Source organism: Pteronotus mesoamericanus, unplaced genomic scaffold (genome assembly GCF_021234165.1).
Source record: "Pteronotus mesoamericanus isolate MK-2021 breed Mesoamerican mustached bat unplaced genomic scaffold, CSHL_Meso_final contig_78, whole genome shotgun sequence".
Taxonomy (NCBI): domain Eukaryota; kingdom Metazoa; phylum Chordata; class Mammalia; order Chiroptera; family Mormoopidae; genus Pteronotus; species Pteronotus mesoamericanus.
Window position 1 is genome coordinate 2,803,917 of NW_026555258.1, and position 15,591 is coordinate 2,819,507.

Sequence of the window (15,591 nt, forward strand, 5' to 3'; positions counted from 1 at the left end):
GAGGCCACAGCTGTGCCGCTGCCATGCAGCTCAGAGTTCCGACGCTTTAAAGGCGACGTTGGCCCTGATGGCGCTTTCCCGAGGAGTGCACCCTCCAAGCAGGGAGATGGCCCCTGGCGCGAACCAGGTGTGGACCTGAGGGACTTGGGGCCTCGCCAGCTCTGCTTCGGACATGGAGGTGATAGGAAGAAAATCCTATGCCTCCCGTTCTTTTTCTGAAAAGAGTCTATCTAATTTTTAGGTCAATGATTTGAAAAATAAACGTAATCTTAGCCAGAACCCAAGGCAGAATCAGAAGTAGGGATAACTCAGGGCTGGTCCTCTTGTTAATAAGGCGCTGTGACCACCGGTCTGACCGGTGTCGGTGTCTCGGCTCCTCTGTCACCTCGGTGGAGCTCCTTCTCATGAGCCCGTCCCGGGCAGGGTTATGTGCACGCCCCGGCTGCACTTCCCGCGGCACCGAACGAGGGGGGGAGGAGTGGGGGGGCGTGCTGCCCTGCAGGTAGCTGTTTGTGGGAGGGGGGGACGCGACCGTTTTGTCACTCTTGCCTGCCTTCTCCTCAGTCTGGTAGTGGCACCAATGAAGAGCCTTCAGAGTCTTTAACCATTGTCCTGGGCCCGGCGCACCACGTCTGTGTGAGAAGATGGCCCAGCCCACGAACATCGGGGAGCTCCTCTCCATGCTGGAGTCCCCCGTGCCGAGTGTGCGCGAGGGCGTCGCGGCCGTCTTTAAAAAGAACCTCGATTCTGGTGAGTACAGCCGGTTCTGGGAGCCCCTCTGGGGTCACCCAGAGGTGACTGGGCTCCTGCTGAGGAGGGATGGTTTCCCCTTCTCAGGGGAGTCTTTAAAAGCGCCAGTGAGGAACACCCGTTCGCGGGTGGAGCGGCTCTGTGTGTTTTCTTCAGCCTTTAGCCGCGGAGTAGTCAACTGCGCGCATGCACGGAAGTGAGACGCTCACGATGAATCCCGTGGACCCAGCGCCTGAGTTTCTGCCACTCTTACTTCCTCAGCCTCTCTGGCTCTGCCCCTACCCAAGTATTTTAAAGGAAATCCCAGATACACATTTTATCTGTAAATTGTATGTGGTTTTTAATATGAGAAATGCTTAACCTTTCTTTAACCAGAGGAAAACAATGTGAACTGTACCCATTTTTGTTTACCAGGTTGGTAAACATCAGATATTGATCATAGAATTGGACATTGTGCCCTGGCTGGTGTAGCTTAGTGGATTGAGTGCCGGCCTGCGAACCAAACATTTTTTTAAAGTTTTTTTAAAAATTAAAAAAAAAGAAATGGACATTGTTAGCAGGAGAAAAAATTGGGGCTCAGCCTTTTCGCAGTGTCATCCACTTAAAAACGCATGCCATTTGCCCGAGCTGGCGCGTCGTGGTTGGAGCGTGGTCCTGTAACTGACAGGTTGCGGGTTGGTCCCTGGTCCGGACACGTACGAGAGGCAGCCAGTCGCTGCTTCTCCCTCGCGGCAGTGTCTCTCTCTCCCCCGTCTTCTCTCTCTGGAAAGCAGTGAAAAAATGTCCTCAGGTGAGGATGAAACAGAAAAACAGCCCCCCAAATTACATGCCATTTGCCCACTGACAAGAATTTGTATTTCATTATAGCCTCAAATGAAATATAGTCAAAAATTGGGAAAAGCCAGGCATCCTTCGGTAGGTGAATGGCTGCCTTCACTGTGTGGGGCCACGCAGCCGAGAGCAGGAGGCCAGTGCGGAGGATGGTCCTGGGCGCCGACGGGGGAGGCATCGGCGCCTCCTCGGCAGGCCGTGAGAGTGCCCAGGCGCAGGCTGTGGGCGTGCGCGTGTGCGTGCGTGAGCGTGAGTGAGATCCTACAAGTGGAAAAACATTTGAAAAGACACGCACCAAAGTCAAGGGTGTCTCTGCGAAAGAGGCGGGGAGCTAGGAGTCAGGAGGCTTTAAATTTTACGGGCTCTCAGGTAGTCTGAATTCTTAACAATAGACAGAGGTGTTTTTTTGTAATTAAAGAAGTAATAGAAAAGATAGCATTTGATGTGCTTTTATGGATATTTACGCAAATAAACTTGATATTAGCTTATGGTTAAACTTAATATAAGGAAGAAAAACTGCAGTTCGGCTCTGGGTAGCAGAGAGAGAACATTTTCTGGATTTTGTGTTAGGCAGCTCTTGGAGGTAAATTTAGCACTAAAGGCAATAATGACAAGAAACTGCCCTTTTCTTTCTTTAGACCGCGGTCCAATGCTTGTGAACACCTTGGTGGACTATTACTTGGAGACCAGTTCTCAGCAAGTGTTGCACATCCTGACGGCCTTGCAGGAGCCACACGATAAGGTGACCGCCAGGGCACGGGGGCAGCTGGGAGGTGTCCTGGCGAGGGCTGTGCCGGCTGCCCCGTGCGCCCGCCGCAGAGGGCTTCGTGCCCAGGTTATCGGCACATGTGTGGGTCACTTGCGGGGCCTACGTTTCCGGGACAGTTTACACAATTAAATAAATTCAGAGGCTTTTTCAGACCTTGCTGTTTAAGGCAATTGTGGAAAATCAGTCCTGTGAGTGTGTAATGCCCCTTTGATCCATAAAGTGCCCCTCGCTAAACCCACGCTTTGAGCAGGGTTTTCGACCTCTCATCAGTTTGGGAAAATCTTAAGTGCCAATGACTAAGGGGCGATGCCAAGGGATGAGGCCCGCTCCCCAGCACGTGAGGGTCCTATATTCTGCTCCTGCCCTTATTTTGTTGGTGATTGGCAGCTAATGGCACTGTAACAGCAGACTTGGAGACGCCTTGACTTCGTGTGCTGGCGACTGAGCCAGAGCCGGGCAGCCTCGCCATTGTCTGCCTTATCTTTCTCACTCTGGGCTGAATTTTAACTTGTGCTATTGCCTGATTGCTATTTGGGGCCAAACCATGGTGCTACTGTAGCAGTAAGTTACTGCTTCCAGCAGGACCCCCTCATGGCTTCAGCAGCTGCCGCAGGCTGGGGACCTGTGGTCATGGTAATAAGTGGCCTGTTCGTACTTTAAAAAGGGGGTCTGCGAAGGAGCGTCCTGTGGGTCTGCGGCCCCCGCCTCCACCCACAGACCCGTGTTACAGGGACCCGCTTTCAGGAGGTGCAGACTGGCTGTCCTCTCAGGCCAGAGGCAGCAGCATTTTGTTTGCCACATGGTTTAACAAATCTTGAATGGGACCTCTGTACCTGCATGACCGTTGCCCGGCATCGGGAGGCCTGGGGGGGCCGGTCCATTGCTGTCACCCGTGTTTCTGTGAGCCTTGTGTGTTCGTCGACGGTTTCCCTTGGCTCCCTCGGCCTGCCCGCCCCCCTTTATTGAGCTATATTTCTGTTCTTTCACATTTTTAGCACCTCTTGGACAAGATGAACGAATACGTGGGCAAAGCCACCTCTCGGTTACCCATCCTCTCGTTGCTGGGGCACGTCATTCGGCTGCAGCCGTCCTGGAAGCATAAGCTCTCTCAGGCGCCTCTTTTACCTTCTTTACTGAAATGCCTCAAGGTACGCTGTTGGCGAGGGTTCACATGCCATGCCTTTGTGCGTGTGGTTTCTGACATGCTGAGTCAGTTCAAGCAAGCGAGCAGCTAGATTTTAACTTTGAGAGTTTGAAAACTTCTAGGCGGTTGGTGTTTCTTGCTGAATACCAGTGTCGGGACTGAGCACGCTCTCAATGCACAGCCCACGGACTGTCGAGGAACCTTTATCTAAGCAAATCTGGTAACGTTTCCGTCAGGCCAGTTCCACATCATTCATTCCAGCGCTCTTCGATGTCATCCTTGCTAGTAACCTTCCCTCAGTTAAAAACGTGCTGCTTTGTCTTTGCCCCATTCCTCAACTGCTTCTTAGCTTACAGGGACAGGGCTCAGAAGTCCCTTTAACCATGTAGGGGCCTGTCCAGGTCACAGCTCCAATTGAGATGCCTACTGAGTTGCATTCTACTTTTCTGCACTACCTTTAGTTTTTCTACACAGTCAAAACCTGAACAGAACTGTCCGGTTTGGGTTTCGGTAGCGGCTGGCTGAATGGCTCCGGGCCCTTTGCGTAGTCTGCCCTAGTCCCTGGACTTGCCTCTTGTCTGCGAAGCAGGAGGACGAGGTCACGGTGGGTGGCCTGCCCTCACGGAGGTGCAGGAAAGCCCCGCGGGGCCCGCCGCGGCCAGGCAGCGCCTTGGGTCTGCCCCGGACAGCCCCCTGCAGCGCCATTTTTGTCTCTGCCAACAAGGGAGCAGACTGCTTTATGATCCCTGGAGGTGGGTCCCAAGGAGTCACACTGATAGGTTGTCATAAAACCAGGCATGTAATATTGGGGAAAAAGCCAGGAACAATTTTAACAACTTAATTTTTTTTGAACTACTGGATTGATGAGGCTATAATCCAATTTTGAAGCACACCATTTGGTTCGGATTGCAAGACTGCTACTGTTTTCCAAAATGGTAAGCCTTGGAAGTTTCTCATGGGCTGCCACCCAAGGCTCCAGGTAGAATGTTATAAATATCAGGGTTAGTCCTTTTTACTGGAACTCATTGTACATTCTACCAGTGTTGTATGTTCTTCTTACTAGATCCCCACCATAACGAAAGGCGTGGTCCGTGATGTGAAAACTAAACGTATTTAAAACTTCATTTCCAGACTAGCTCACAGACCCCTTCTTCACTAGGAGCGATGGCTGTCTTAGCTGCCGTGGGGGTCTTTGGGTAACTATCTCATTTCTTAAATCTGAGCTCCAGTTCCTTGGCGAACGGTCATGACTTAATTATGGGCCAGGTGAGCTGCTGTCGCTAGTCTAGGTGATTTATTATCCATTAGGTATCAAGTGTCTTCAATTAGCCTTAAGTTATATGACTCGATATTTAAATCATAGGCATGGTGAGAAGTCATGACCTCATCTCTTATTTGCTGATTTCCAAACAGTGTGAAGGTGAGCCATTAAGTGGACTTGTTAGTACTGTACTAATTTCTTAAGGTTCCACTTCTGTCATAATCCTTTAAAAAGAAGTATACTACTTGTCAAAGTTTAGTATGTTTTTAAATTGATTTTTAAAATAAATATTTTAGGATTTGGTTGAAAGAACAAAAACAGCAATGTTCTTTTGTTTTGTTAAAAAGCAGCTTCTGGGAAGAGTGATATAAGGTGGTTAAATGGTAATGGAAAAAAAAAAACATTCAATTTTAAAAAAAGCAGCTTCTCTGGCTTCCACTGAGTGCTCTAAGAAGGACGCCCTGGGGCGGCGGCACATCGGGGGCCAAGCCAGGGGATGCCCCTCGCCCGTGTGCCTGTGTCCGGCAGCCCGGGCTGGCCCTCAGCACTTTTCCTGCAGGCTCTGCCTCAGTGCTGTCCCTCTCAGACCTCGGGGCACTAAGGGCCGTCGGGGCAGGGAGACGAGTCCCAGGAGCCTCTCTCCTGAGCTCCCTGGTATTCCGCACCACGCGCCGTGCTGCGCCTCACAGCTCTCTCTCCCTGCTCGCCTTCCCTGTGCAGGTGGACACTGATGTCATCGTCCTCACAACCGGGGTCTTGGTGTTGATAACCATGCTGCCAATGATCCCTCAGTCAGGGAAACAGCACCTGCATGACTTCTTTGACATCTTTGGCCGTCTTTCATCGTGGTGCCTAAAGAAACCAGGTAAAGGTCTCCCCGGGCACCTGGCGCGCCCCACCCAGCGGACGTTCTCATGACTGAGGAGCGGACCGTGGGCTGCCAGGGAAGGACACGGGACGCGGGTGCCGTCTGTAGTCGAAGAGGAAGCGGCCTGGATGCGGCATCCACTGCGGGCAGAGAGGGGCGCAACTGCGGAGGAGGCTTTGTTCTCCTGCCGGCCTCCAGGGCCGGTGGGAGGTGAGGCTTCCTGGCTTTGAGCGAATGGAAGAGCAGCGCAGTGGCCTGGAGTGAGCCTGGGGAGCGCTCCCGCCCCCGCCCCCGGCCTGCTGTGGCAGAGCGGAGCGCTGGGCTCCAAGGGCCTGTGCAGGTGCAGGTCGTCCTCTCGCTTGAGATGCAGTGCGTCCCCGTCTTGGCAGGTAGCGCAGCTCTGTCAGAGCGACGCGGCAGCTGGAAGCTGGGGAACGTGGGATTGCGGTCGTCCTGCACGCAGCGTTCACGCCGACGGGACGAGATGCGCGAGCCAGGGAGGCAGGGGCCTGGGGCTGCGAGCACGGCCTGGCCCGTGGGTGCTGTGCTCTGTAGTCGGCTTTCCCCGGGGGTGAGGCGGGGCCCTCACTACTGGGAGGAGCTGAGCGTGCGCTGTGGACTTGGGGCGCCCACTGGGCCCAGGTGTGGCTTGGTGAACTCAGTCCTCTTCCCTCCACCCTTAGCTCTTTGTGATGCTCGTTTCAGGACAGTAGTTTTTTCTTTCTATAGTTAAGAAATTTAGAAAGCTAAGACTACGTACTGATTTTAAAAGGCTCTCACACACTTGTTCACAAATGTCATGCACTTGCACAGTGCAAGGCCCTGAGAGCACAGAAGGAAGATGGTGCCTCTGTCGGAGGCCACATGCTGAGCAGGACGATGGATGGGGGGATTAGAAACGTCAGGGACAGCGGCCGTTGTTATAAAGGCCGCCCGGTAGTGGGAATGTCTGGGGTCTCTGGAAGGGGTGAGTGGAGAGGAGGGCAGGGACGAGAGTGGCCAGAGCCTTGGGGTCACGTGACGTGGATTGGCATGCACCCAGAGGCCGCAGGGAGCCACCAGTGGATTTTCAACAGGGCCGCCTACTGTGCTCACATTAACGTGTAGAAACCTCCCCCTTTCTGTGGAGCAGGTGGGAATGCCCACCAGCAAGGGGTCCTGTGGCAGTTTCGGCCACGTCTGCCCTGTACCCGCCAGTCCTGTGTCTGGCTCAGAGTCTCCCCTCGGGGGCTTTCTTTCCAGGCCACGTGGCAGAGATCTCCCTAGTCCACCTCCACACCAGTGTTTACGCGCTCTTCCACCGCCTCTACGGGATGTACCCGTGCAACTTCGTTTCCTTCCTGCGCTCTCACTACAGCATGAAGGAGAACTTAGAGACCTTTGAGGAAGTGGTCAAGGTGCGTGAGAACCGCTCAGACAGGCCGCAGCTGTAACTTTTGTATTAAATGGTAGATGAGGGAATTTTGAAAAGAAATCCCACCTTCCTCCCAAACCAAGTCCCCCAGACCGAGCCCCCCGCCCAGCCCTGGGTAGCCACTGATCTACTTCCTGCATTTATAGTCTGTCTGTGCTGCACATTGCACACAAAGGGAATCCCATGTTGTGAAGTCTTTTGGGACTGGCTCCTTTCACCTTATACAGCGTTAAAAGGTTCATCCGTGTCGTAGCACATATCAGCATTCTTTGTTTTTTATTGTCAAATAACATTTTGTTGTGTGGAGATACCACAGAAGTTAAGCCATTTTCTTGTCAACTGGTCCCTTCCAGCCAATGATGGAGCATGTGCGGATTCACCCAGAACTGGTGACCGGATCCAAGGACCATGAACTGGACCCTCGGAGGTACGGAAACACCCTGCGCTGTAGTTCACGGAGTCTCTCGGGAGACGGACAGTGGGATCTAGGACATGACGTCCTTCCTGAGGAGTTTCTGGAGAGCACAGGTCCTTCCGCTTAGGGGCCGAGTCCGCCTGGAAGGGCGCGTGCGCGTCTGGAACCTGTTCCTGGCCGACAGGCTGGAGCGCGTTTCGCAGAGCGGAGGCAGCCGCCATGCAGACGCACGCCCCGCAGGGCCCCGGGAGGGCTGCCTGCGTGGTGGGCACTGCGGGTGGGCGCGGGGGCCGTGGGAGGCAGGGGCGGAGGGTGTGGCTGAGACGCGTGGCTGTGCGGAGTCTCGGCGGAGTCCAGCCTCCCAGGTTCCCTTCCTCCCCGGCTCCGCGGGGCCCTGCGGAGCCCAGCTTGTTCCCTGGAGGGCGCTCACTGGAGGACACCAGGCCCAGTGCTGCCCACCCCACTGGCGGTCCTTGTCGTTGTGCTCACATTCTGTTTTTCCTCTGTACTGTTGTCGTGCGTGTTGTCTCATTTGGAGAACTAATTAGGAAGCAAAGCCTGGCTCAGGACAAGGTAGTCGCGTTGCCGTCCAGAGACGGGTCTGGGAGACGAGAGCGAGAGCAGTGTCTGAATCTTGGCCCAGCTTCCCCTTCTGCAGAAGTCAGTGGGCGAGGGCACGCGTGAGTCCTGGGAAGGACGGAGCCCGCCTGGTCACAGCGCCTGGCGAGGCCCTGAGCCGCCAAGGGAGGAGTTCGCTCTGCTCGCTGCTTCTGAGCACAGAGGCGCGCGCTCTCGGGAAGGGCCCTCTGGGCGGGGTCGTCCGGGCCGGGTCCTCGGGTGGCCCAGGCAGAGAAGGCAAGGAGGGACTCCGTCCGTGTAGAATCGAGGTGAGCTAAGCGCAGATGCGTCTTCTAGTCCAGGGTGGCCCAGACGCTCCGTCCCTCGGCGCAGAGCAGCCCAGTGGCAGCGGGAGCCACAGTGATGGCCCGCAACACGCTGTCTCTGGGGGCGTCTGTGCGCCTGTACGGACCTCCCGGGGCTCCCCTGTGCTGCTGCCCTCCGCAGGGCCTCCGTCTCCGGTGTCTCAGGGCTTCCTTCGAGGTACACTCTTGTTTCCATGAGGCGCCGCCTCCGGTGGTGTCGGGAGAGGGCGCACGTGTGGCCGGGCCTGGGCTCCTGGGGAGGAGTCGTGCCCCTTTGGAGGCGCTCTCCCGTTGCCCCCCTTGCTTCCAGTGTCTCTGTCGACGTCGAAGACGCTCTGCTTTTTGATCGTCTGCCTTTGCTGTGCTCTTCCTTGTGGAAGCCTGCGGAATCTTCCCTGTTTTCATGATACTCTGAAAGTTCCTGTGAGGTCCCTTGGTAGGAGTCTATTCTTATTGTTCAATCTGGGCTGTTTTTCTGTAAACGTGGGAACACGAAGATGAAAGTCTATTGGGTTACTAATTATGTAGAAACAGGTATAGCAAAATTGTATTGTCTAAGAGAAAGATAGTTTGTGCTTCAGCAAGTAAATGTGTTAATGATCAAGGCTTTGTACAGCATTGGGCAAATACTGAAGAAGGAAAAGAAGAAACATCATAACTTCTCTTAATTTGAATTAGTGTGATTATATCTACTTGTGTATCTGAGTAGTTCTGTATCCTTTATTCATTTAAGATTATATCCTGAGCATTTTATGTCATTTAACCTTTGAAAGCATGATTTTTAAAATCATCTTTAGTAAGGTATAATTTAGTAAGGTGCAATAAAACTCCTCCGTTTGGACAGCAGTCACATTCACAACTGAAGACTGTTTCATTGCCCAGAATGTCCCCTCTAGGCCTCCCGCCCTCCCTCGTAGGGATCACTGGCCTGCTGGAAGCAGGCTTTTTCCTGGGGGTGTCGCAGCTTCTCCTCTGCAGACTGTATCTCTTAGGCTGGACTTCAGGTTACTTCTTTCTTCTCTATTACAAGCCATGCTGTGCTGAGTGTCGCTATGCGTCCTGGGGTATGTCTGTTTCCATAGGCCAGGTGCTCAGAAGTGGAGCCGTGGCTCATGTCACAGAATCTTTAGACAATTCTTTAAACATCCTCATGGGCTTTCTCTAGGTCTGAGACTGCTTACACCATACTGTGGTCTAGGGGTGGCTTAGGTTCCAAGGCTTGGCTTGGGGACCGTAGGTCAGGCTCACTCCCTGGCAGTTTCCAGGGCTCTGTGTCCCTTGATCGCCTTTGTTGTACAGGAGGTTTTCCCCAGTGACTGTGTCGCATCGTTCGTGTTCTGTTGTGAGGCTATGCCTGGCCTTTTGTGGGTGAAATGCTTCTTTCAGATTAGTTTCTGGTAACTCGGTGTAACCGTTTTAAATAGGGAGGACCAGGTGCGTGAGACGAGTGGCTCATCTCCCATTGATTCTCCTGGCCCTGGTGTGGTTGCGCCTCGTTCTTGGGTCTGTGGTCGGCTGGAGCCGGCACTCACATGTGTGTGACTGATGAATGGGTTACAGTCTGCAGTCCTTGCCGTTCTTTGCCTTTCACAGGTGGAAGAAATTAGAAACCCACGATGTCGTAATCGAGTGTGCCAAAATCTCCTTGGACCCTACTGAAGCCTCGTACGAAGATGGCTATTCTGTGTCTCACCGCCACTCAGCCCGCTGTCCTCACCGCTCCGCCGAAGTCACCGCCAGCCCTTACGCCGACACGCAGAACAGCTACGGTAACGGGATGGCGGCGCCCCTCAGCCCGGCCCCTGGGCTCAGAGAGCAGTGTTGGCTTTTGTTGACTTTATGTTTCTTTTCCTAGAATGAGACTTAGTTTACCTCCTAAGAGCTATTTCCAAATATTTAAAATTTGAGTTTGCCTCCACTTTGTCCTAATTCCTCTTTCAAGTTTAACTTAGTCCCATGTCCTTGACCCCCTCCCTGATGGGTCGAACACCAGCAGACCTGCTGTGCTTTCAGTACTTAGAAGAGAAAGTGGATGTCAGGCTGCACCTTGCAGGGGACCTTCCTGCTTTCAGGCGCGTGTGGCGTGGCCCCGACGGGCCTGAGGGCATGGACGGCTTGGCGTCGGGTTTGGGTAGAGGTCCAGGCCCCTCTGGGGACCGCGCCCGTGGCGCCTCCCTCCGTTGTGCCTCGCCGGGCCTCCTGCAGCACAGCCCGGCAGCGACCTTCCTGGGCTGCGCTTCCACGGGCACTTCGAGATGGTCCTTTTGTCCCCGGGGGTGTCAGGGCTCCCCTGAGATAACTCGTAGATGCAGAGAACTGAATTATATTGAAGGTCTAGCCCGGCAGGGGCGTCCAACCTGCTCGTGTCTTGGGGCCGCACTGGAGGAAGAAGAGTTGTCCTTGGCCACACGTTCAATACGTGGCAACACATAATCACAAAAAAATCTCATAATGTTTTAAGTTAATTTACAATTTTGTGCTGGGCTGCAGGTTGGACACCCCTGGCTAGAGGACCGTACATGTTTTTCAGAATAATCAGAAGGCACATGCTAACGCCGCATGCTCTTCCCCCTTCATTGCAGGGAGTGTGACGTCCGCCCCTCGCTCCGCAGCCCGGCCAGTGCTGTCCAGCACCCCGGGGCGGCTGCCTCCACCTCTGAGCTTCCCTGCGGCGCGGCTGTCAGTGGAGCCGCCACAAGTATGTTGCCCAGCAGTGTGTCCACCTGCTTCCCCGCTCACCGCCTGCTTCCCTGCTCACTGCTGGAGCTGACCGTTTGGGTCAGGATTTAGCATGTGGTCTGGGAAAATCTCACACCACTCATTTTAGAACAAGTTACCTTTAAGAGTAGATTGTATTGATAAAACCCACTTGGTTTCTCTTGGGATCTAGACTTAGAAAATGTAACTTGTCTCTTGACAAAGCTTTGATAAGAGGCCTTTCCCAGTTTGAAGGCCTGATGGCTGTGGGTATAACCCTTGGGTGACTTGACGTTCATTCCGCACTGCGGACACGCCCTGTTAACCTTCCAGGCCACGCTGTGGAGCCCGTCTGTGGTGTGCGGCATGACCACCCCGCCGACTTCTCCCGGAACTGTCCCATCTGACTTGTCACACCCTTGCAGTAAAGCCTTTGGTACAACTGGTATGTGTGTCGTAGGTTGGATTTGGGTGGTCGGTTGGGCCTGCCTTTTTTGACCAGAAACAGTTTCTTAGATGTGACGGTGACTTTGGGGGCCACCTGCGGCAGTAAACCTGATGTCGACACTTTATGCAAACCTCTGGGGCTTCTAGAACATGGGAAGTGAACCTAAAAAAAGAGACTAGCCTAGATCCCCAGAAAGTAAACTTTAGTGGCTTTCTTTGCAGTAATAGGCTGAGAATAATTCGGCAGCTTTTCTAGTAATTGGGCTCAATGTACTCTGTCCTTGTCTTTGAGCAGGTGGAAAAGGAACGCCCCTGGGAACCCCCGCGACCTCTCCTCCTCCGGCCCCACTCTGCCCTGCGGATGATTTTGTGCACGTGTCCCTCTCCCAGCCTGCGGCCATGCCCCCCCGGAAGGTATATGCGGTCTCCCTTTGCCCAAGCACAGGGCCCTCGCAGACTCATCTGATGAAGCCTGTTGTGCCAGATAGAACTTGGGTCTAAAATGGGATGCATTTGAACCAGAGCATTTGAAAATAGACTCACGAGCAGGTCTTCCTGTGTGGTCAGCTGACTCAGGGGTCCCGAAGCCCTTCTGGGAGCCCACTAGATCAGAAGTCCTTTCACAGCGACCCTTGGCTGTCCTCCAGCGGTCTGCCCCGACGCACTGAGCACGTGGTGGACAGACAGTGGAGGGTAGACAGCTGGCCCCGGGGCCCACGTCACGGCAGGCACCCGCCTTCTTCCTTGACATGTTTCAGTTAAGAGGGAAACAAAAGAACTAAAGTGTGTTCTACAGAAAGCAGTAAAAATTAGTAATTTTTTTAAGCCTCGGCCTCGGGACTGTGTGTGTGTAATGTTCTTTGTGACAAGGAGGCAGCGGCAGCCAGCGCCTCATTGCCCAGCACAGCGGTGGTGGCCGGGCCCGCGCAGAAGTTGAGGGCAGAGCCGCCCCAGCTGCTGTTTCTCACAGGGGCAGAGCACCAGCTTCATCGTAAAGGGTGACCGACAGACGGACTTTGGTTATTCAGACCCAAGTATGTGTCCGCCAGTTAGTGTCTTACATGACGAACTGAGCCCGTCGTCTCAAGCGAAACAACTGACAGTGTTTGTTGCCAGTGATGAGATTCAACCTCCAGGTGACATTAGAATATTAAAATCCTGGTATCTGCCCCAACAAGCCTGATAGCTTCCCCTAGACTTTCATGATAAGACTGAAATGCTTTGGAAAGCTTGGTTAATAATTTGAGTTTTCAGTATTGTATAGTGCAGTGTTTCAACGTATCTGTATAACGTGGTGAGCCAGTGTTTTCTAGGTGACCAAAGTATGATGATGTAGGTTCACGCGTAGGTGCAGGTGCGTTCAGGGTGCAGGGTAGGCCCGTGGACGGTGCCCGGCGTGAACAGACGATTGCCCGGTTTCAGATTTCACACTGTAATGGATCTTGGAGAAATAACCTCGTGTCAGGTTCGGGCGCAACATCAAAGATGGATATCCATGGTGACCGAAGCGCCTGCTGACATACGTTGACCACTACTTGTCTGTGGGGCCCGGAGCCTTCCTCCCATGCATTGGCCAGAGCGCCAAGCTGTGTCTACCGGAAGGCTGAGGTGGCGGGGCCCCGCCGCCCCCCGCCAGGGCCGCGCAGGGTGGTGCTTGCAGAGTGCAGGGCGGCTCTGCGCACCTCGTTTAGTTTTGGTCAGGGAATGGAAGGTTTTTTGTTTGTTTTTGCTTTTGTTTTAAATAAAAATATATATTATGTTTATAGGTAAGGGGTTTCTTAGTTTTAAGTGAACCAGTGACTTTTTAAAATTTGTTTTAATTTCAAATCCAGTAACTGTCACTAGATATAACTACGTAAACAAAAGTTCTTGGGATTCTCATTAATTTTTAAGACTGTGAAGGCATCCTGAGACAACACAGCCTGCAAACCCTTGGGCTAACCTTTAATCTTTCTAATCTAAAAATACAGACATTTGGGGTGTTTCTTTTATACCTGAGAACACACGCCCAGCCTTCGCCATGAGATGTGAATGGTGCCTGTCTTTTCAGGAGGAGAGAGCAGACTCGGCAAGGCCCTGTCTACACAGACAGCACCACATCCCAAACGAGCGAGGACTAGGTAAGGTTCCCGGTGCTGGCCGGCTGGCCAGCCGCCTGGCCTCATGTGTCTCCTGCAGCCGGGCTGTGTGGGGAAGCAGGGGAAGGCTGGGGTACTGCGAAGCCCCAGGACCTCGCGGTAACGAAGCCTGTGCTCCAGTCTAAACCCTGAGCTTATATTAGCAAAAAAGCTTTAACCTGTTGTGGTGCAGTGCCTGGTGTTGAGCTAGTCAGACTGCGATTTTATCTGTTCTGCGAGCGTGGAGACCGGAGAGCTTTATTTTCTGCAGGGTTGGTTTTGTGGCGCCTCTCGCTGGATCACTGATAGGGTGTTAGCTTTTCTAGTGGCCCCAGGGGATCCGTTTCCAGCTGCGTGTGCCGTTCAGCGGGAAGGATCATGGGGCGCCCTCTGTCGCAGCGGAAGCCGCTGCACAGCTGTGGGATCTCCAGTGTGCTGCTTAGACTTGAGTTGTCTTGGCTTCTCTTTAGAAGAGTTCTCTGCCAGCAAAGGCTCTGTCCCTCTAAGCGATCTTCCAAAGTTTCTGGGTGACCTGGCTTCTGAAGAAGACAGCCTTGAGAAAGACAAAGAGGAAGGTGCGTTGGGGGTCTGGGCCCCGACGGGGGCGCTGGGGGGTGGTGAGGCCACGGGGCTGGGTGTCACCGTCAGCGCTCCCAGGCCTGCTCAGCCTTTTTCTGGTGGGGAGAAAGGCGGAGCTCTGTCTGGGCCAGGGGCCGGGGACTGGGGGCCGGGATGCTGCTCTGCGTCTGCCCCTCTGGGCGGCCCGTTTACCGTGGTGGCTGTCGTCTCCCCTCCCCCCTCAGCGGCGATATCTAGAGAACTCTCCGAGATCACCCCGGCTGACGCTGAGCCTCTGGTTCCTCGGGGAGGCTTCGACTCTCCCTTCTACCAGGACAGCCTCCCAGGCTGCCCGAGGAAGACTCCCTCCACCGCCTCCAGCGTCCCCGGTGCCGCCGTGCACCCCGAGCCTTTCACCCCCTCCCAGGACAAGCTGGGACCTGACATGCCGAAGCAAGCCTTCATGCCCATAGAGCTGCCCAGCGCGGGCACCGACGAAGGCCCCGCTGGAAACAGGGGGCTCCAGACCCTTCTGGAGACAAGCATCCTCACACCCAGCCCTTGTAAAGTTCCGCCTCAGAGGGGCCTGGGCTTTGGGAGTGGGCAGCCTCCCCCCTACGATCATCTTTTCGAGGTGGCATTGCCAAGGACTGCCCATCATTTTATCTGCAAGAAGACTGAGGAACTGTTAATGAAAGCGAGAGGAAACGCAGAGGAAGACTACGCGCCGGCTGCCTCCCCGCTGGAGATACTGGACCGGCTGATCCAGCAGGGGGCCGACGCACACAGCAAGGAGCTGAGCAAGTAAGGCCTGGCGCGGTCCCGCCTCCTGCGGTGGCGGCTGCCACATGAGGTGGCGGGGGGTTGGGGTGGTGGCGTGGACAGGTTGTGTTCTCATCCAGGGCTGCGCGCCGCTCCTCATGTTTGGTCAGACACCCTTCCGGTCTGTCACCTTTCTTATATGCGACTCTGTGTGTCCTGTAGACGTGCATATTGAATTGGACCTTTGCTAATGTAATGTTCCATTTTATTTTTAAAAAGATTGTATTTATTTAGTTCTAGAGAGAGGGGAAGTGAGGGAGAGAAACATCGATGTGTGGTTGCTTCTTGTGCACCCCCTGCTGGAGACCTGGCTTGCAACTCAGGCATGTGCCCTGACTGGGAATTGAACCAGCGACCCTGTGCTTCGCAGGCCAGCACTCACTCCACTGAGCTGCACCAGTCAGGCTGTAATGTTCCATTTTAACATGAGTCTTTATATGTAGACTGTTGGTGCCACCACGTTATGTTTTATGTTTGTTCTCAAAATTTGAGGGTGAGGTTATGGTATTTCAAATATAGGAATATTTGTCACAGTGTCCCTCTCTGTTTAGCTACAGGTGGTCTTTCTGTTTGGT

The 15,591-nt window shown here is 53.9% G+C and overlaps 1 protein-coding gene across 5 annotated transcripts in view; it reads left to right on the forward strand.

Annotated features, from left to right (window-relative positions):
- TSC1 (TSC complex subunit 1) overlaps nt 1–15,591 on the forward strand; it is a 42,601-nt gene that overhangs the window by 15,179 nt on the left and 11,831 nt on the right. For 3 of the 5 annotated variants that reach the window (XM_054584176.1, XM_054584179.1, XM_054584177.1), the window contains exons 3-15: nt 565–750; nt 2,220–2,323; nt 3,346–3,498; nt 5,476–5,620; nt 6,866–7,020; nt 7,391–7,464; nt 9,969–10,144; nt 10,958–11,073; nt 11,406–11,517; nt 11,812–11,933; nt 13,570–13,639; nt 14,107–14,211; nt 14,440–14,998. In XM_054584176.1, coding sequence (XP_054440151.1) covers nt 645–750; nt 2,220–2,323; nt 3,346–3,498; nt 5,476–5,620; nt 6,866–7,020; nt 7,391–7,464; nt 9,969–10,144; nt 10,958–11,073; nt 11,406–11,517; nt 11,812–11,933; nt 13,570–13,639; nt 14,107–14,211; nt 14,440–14,998 — 1,997 coding nt within the window. In that variant the 5' untranslated portion in view covers nt 565–644. The remainder of the gene's footprint in view (nt 1–564; nt 751–2,219; nt 2,324–3,345; nt 3,499–5,475; nt 5,621–6,865; nt 7,021–7,390; nt 7,465–9,968; nt 10,145–10,957; nt 11,074–11,405; nt 11,518–11,811; nt 11,934–13,569; nt 13,640–14,106; nt 14,212–14,439; nt 14,999–15,591) is intronic. The other 2 variants (XM_054584178.1, XM_054584180.1) reach the window with 1 other exon arrangement.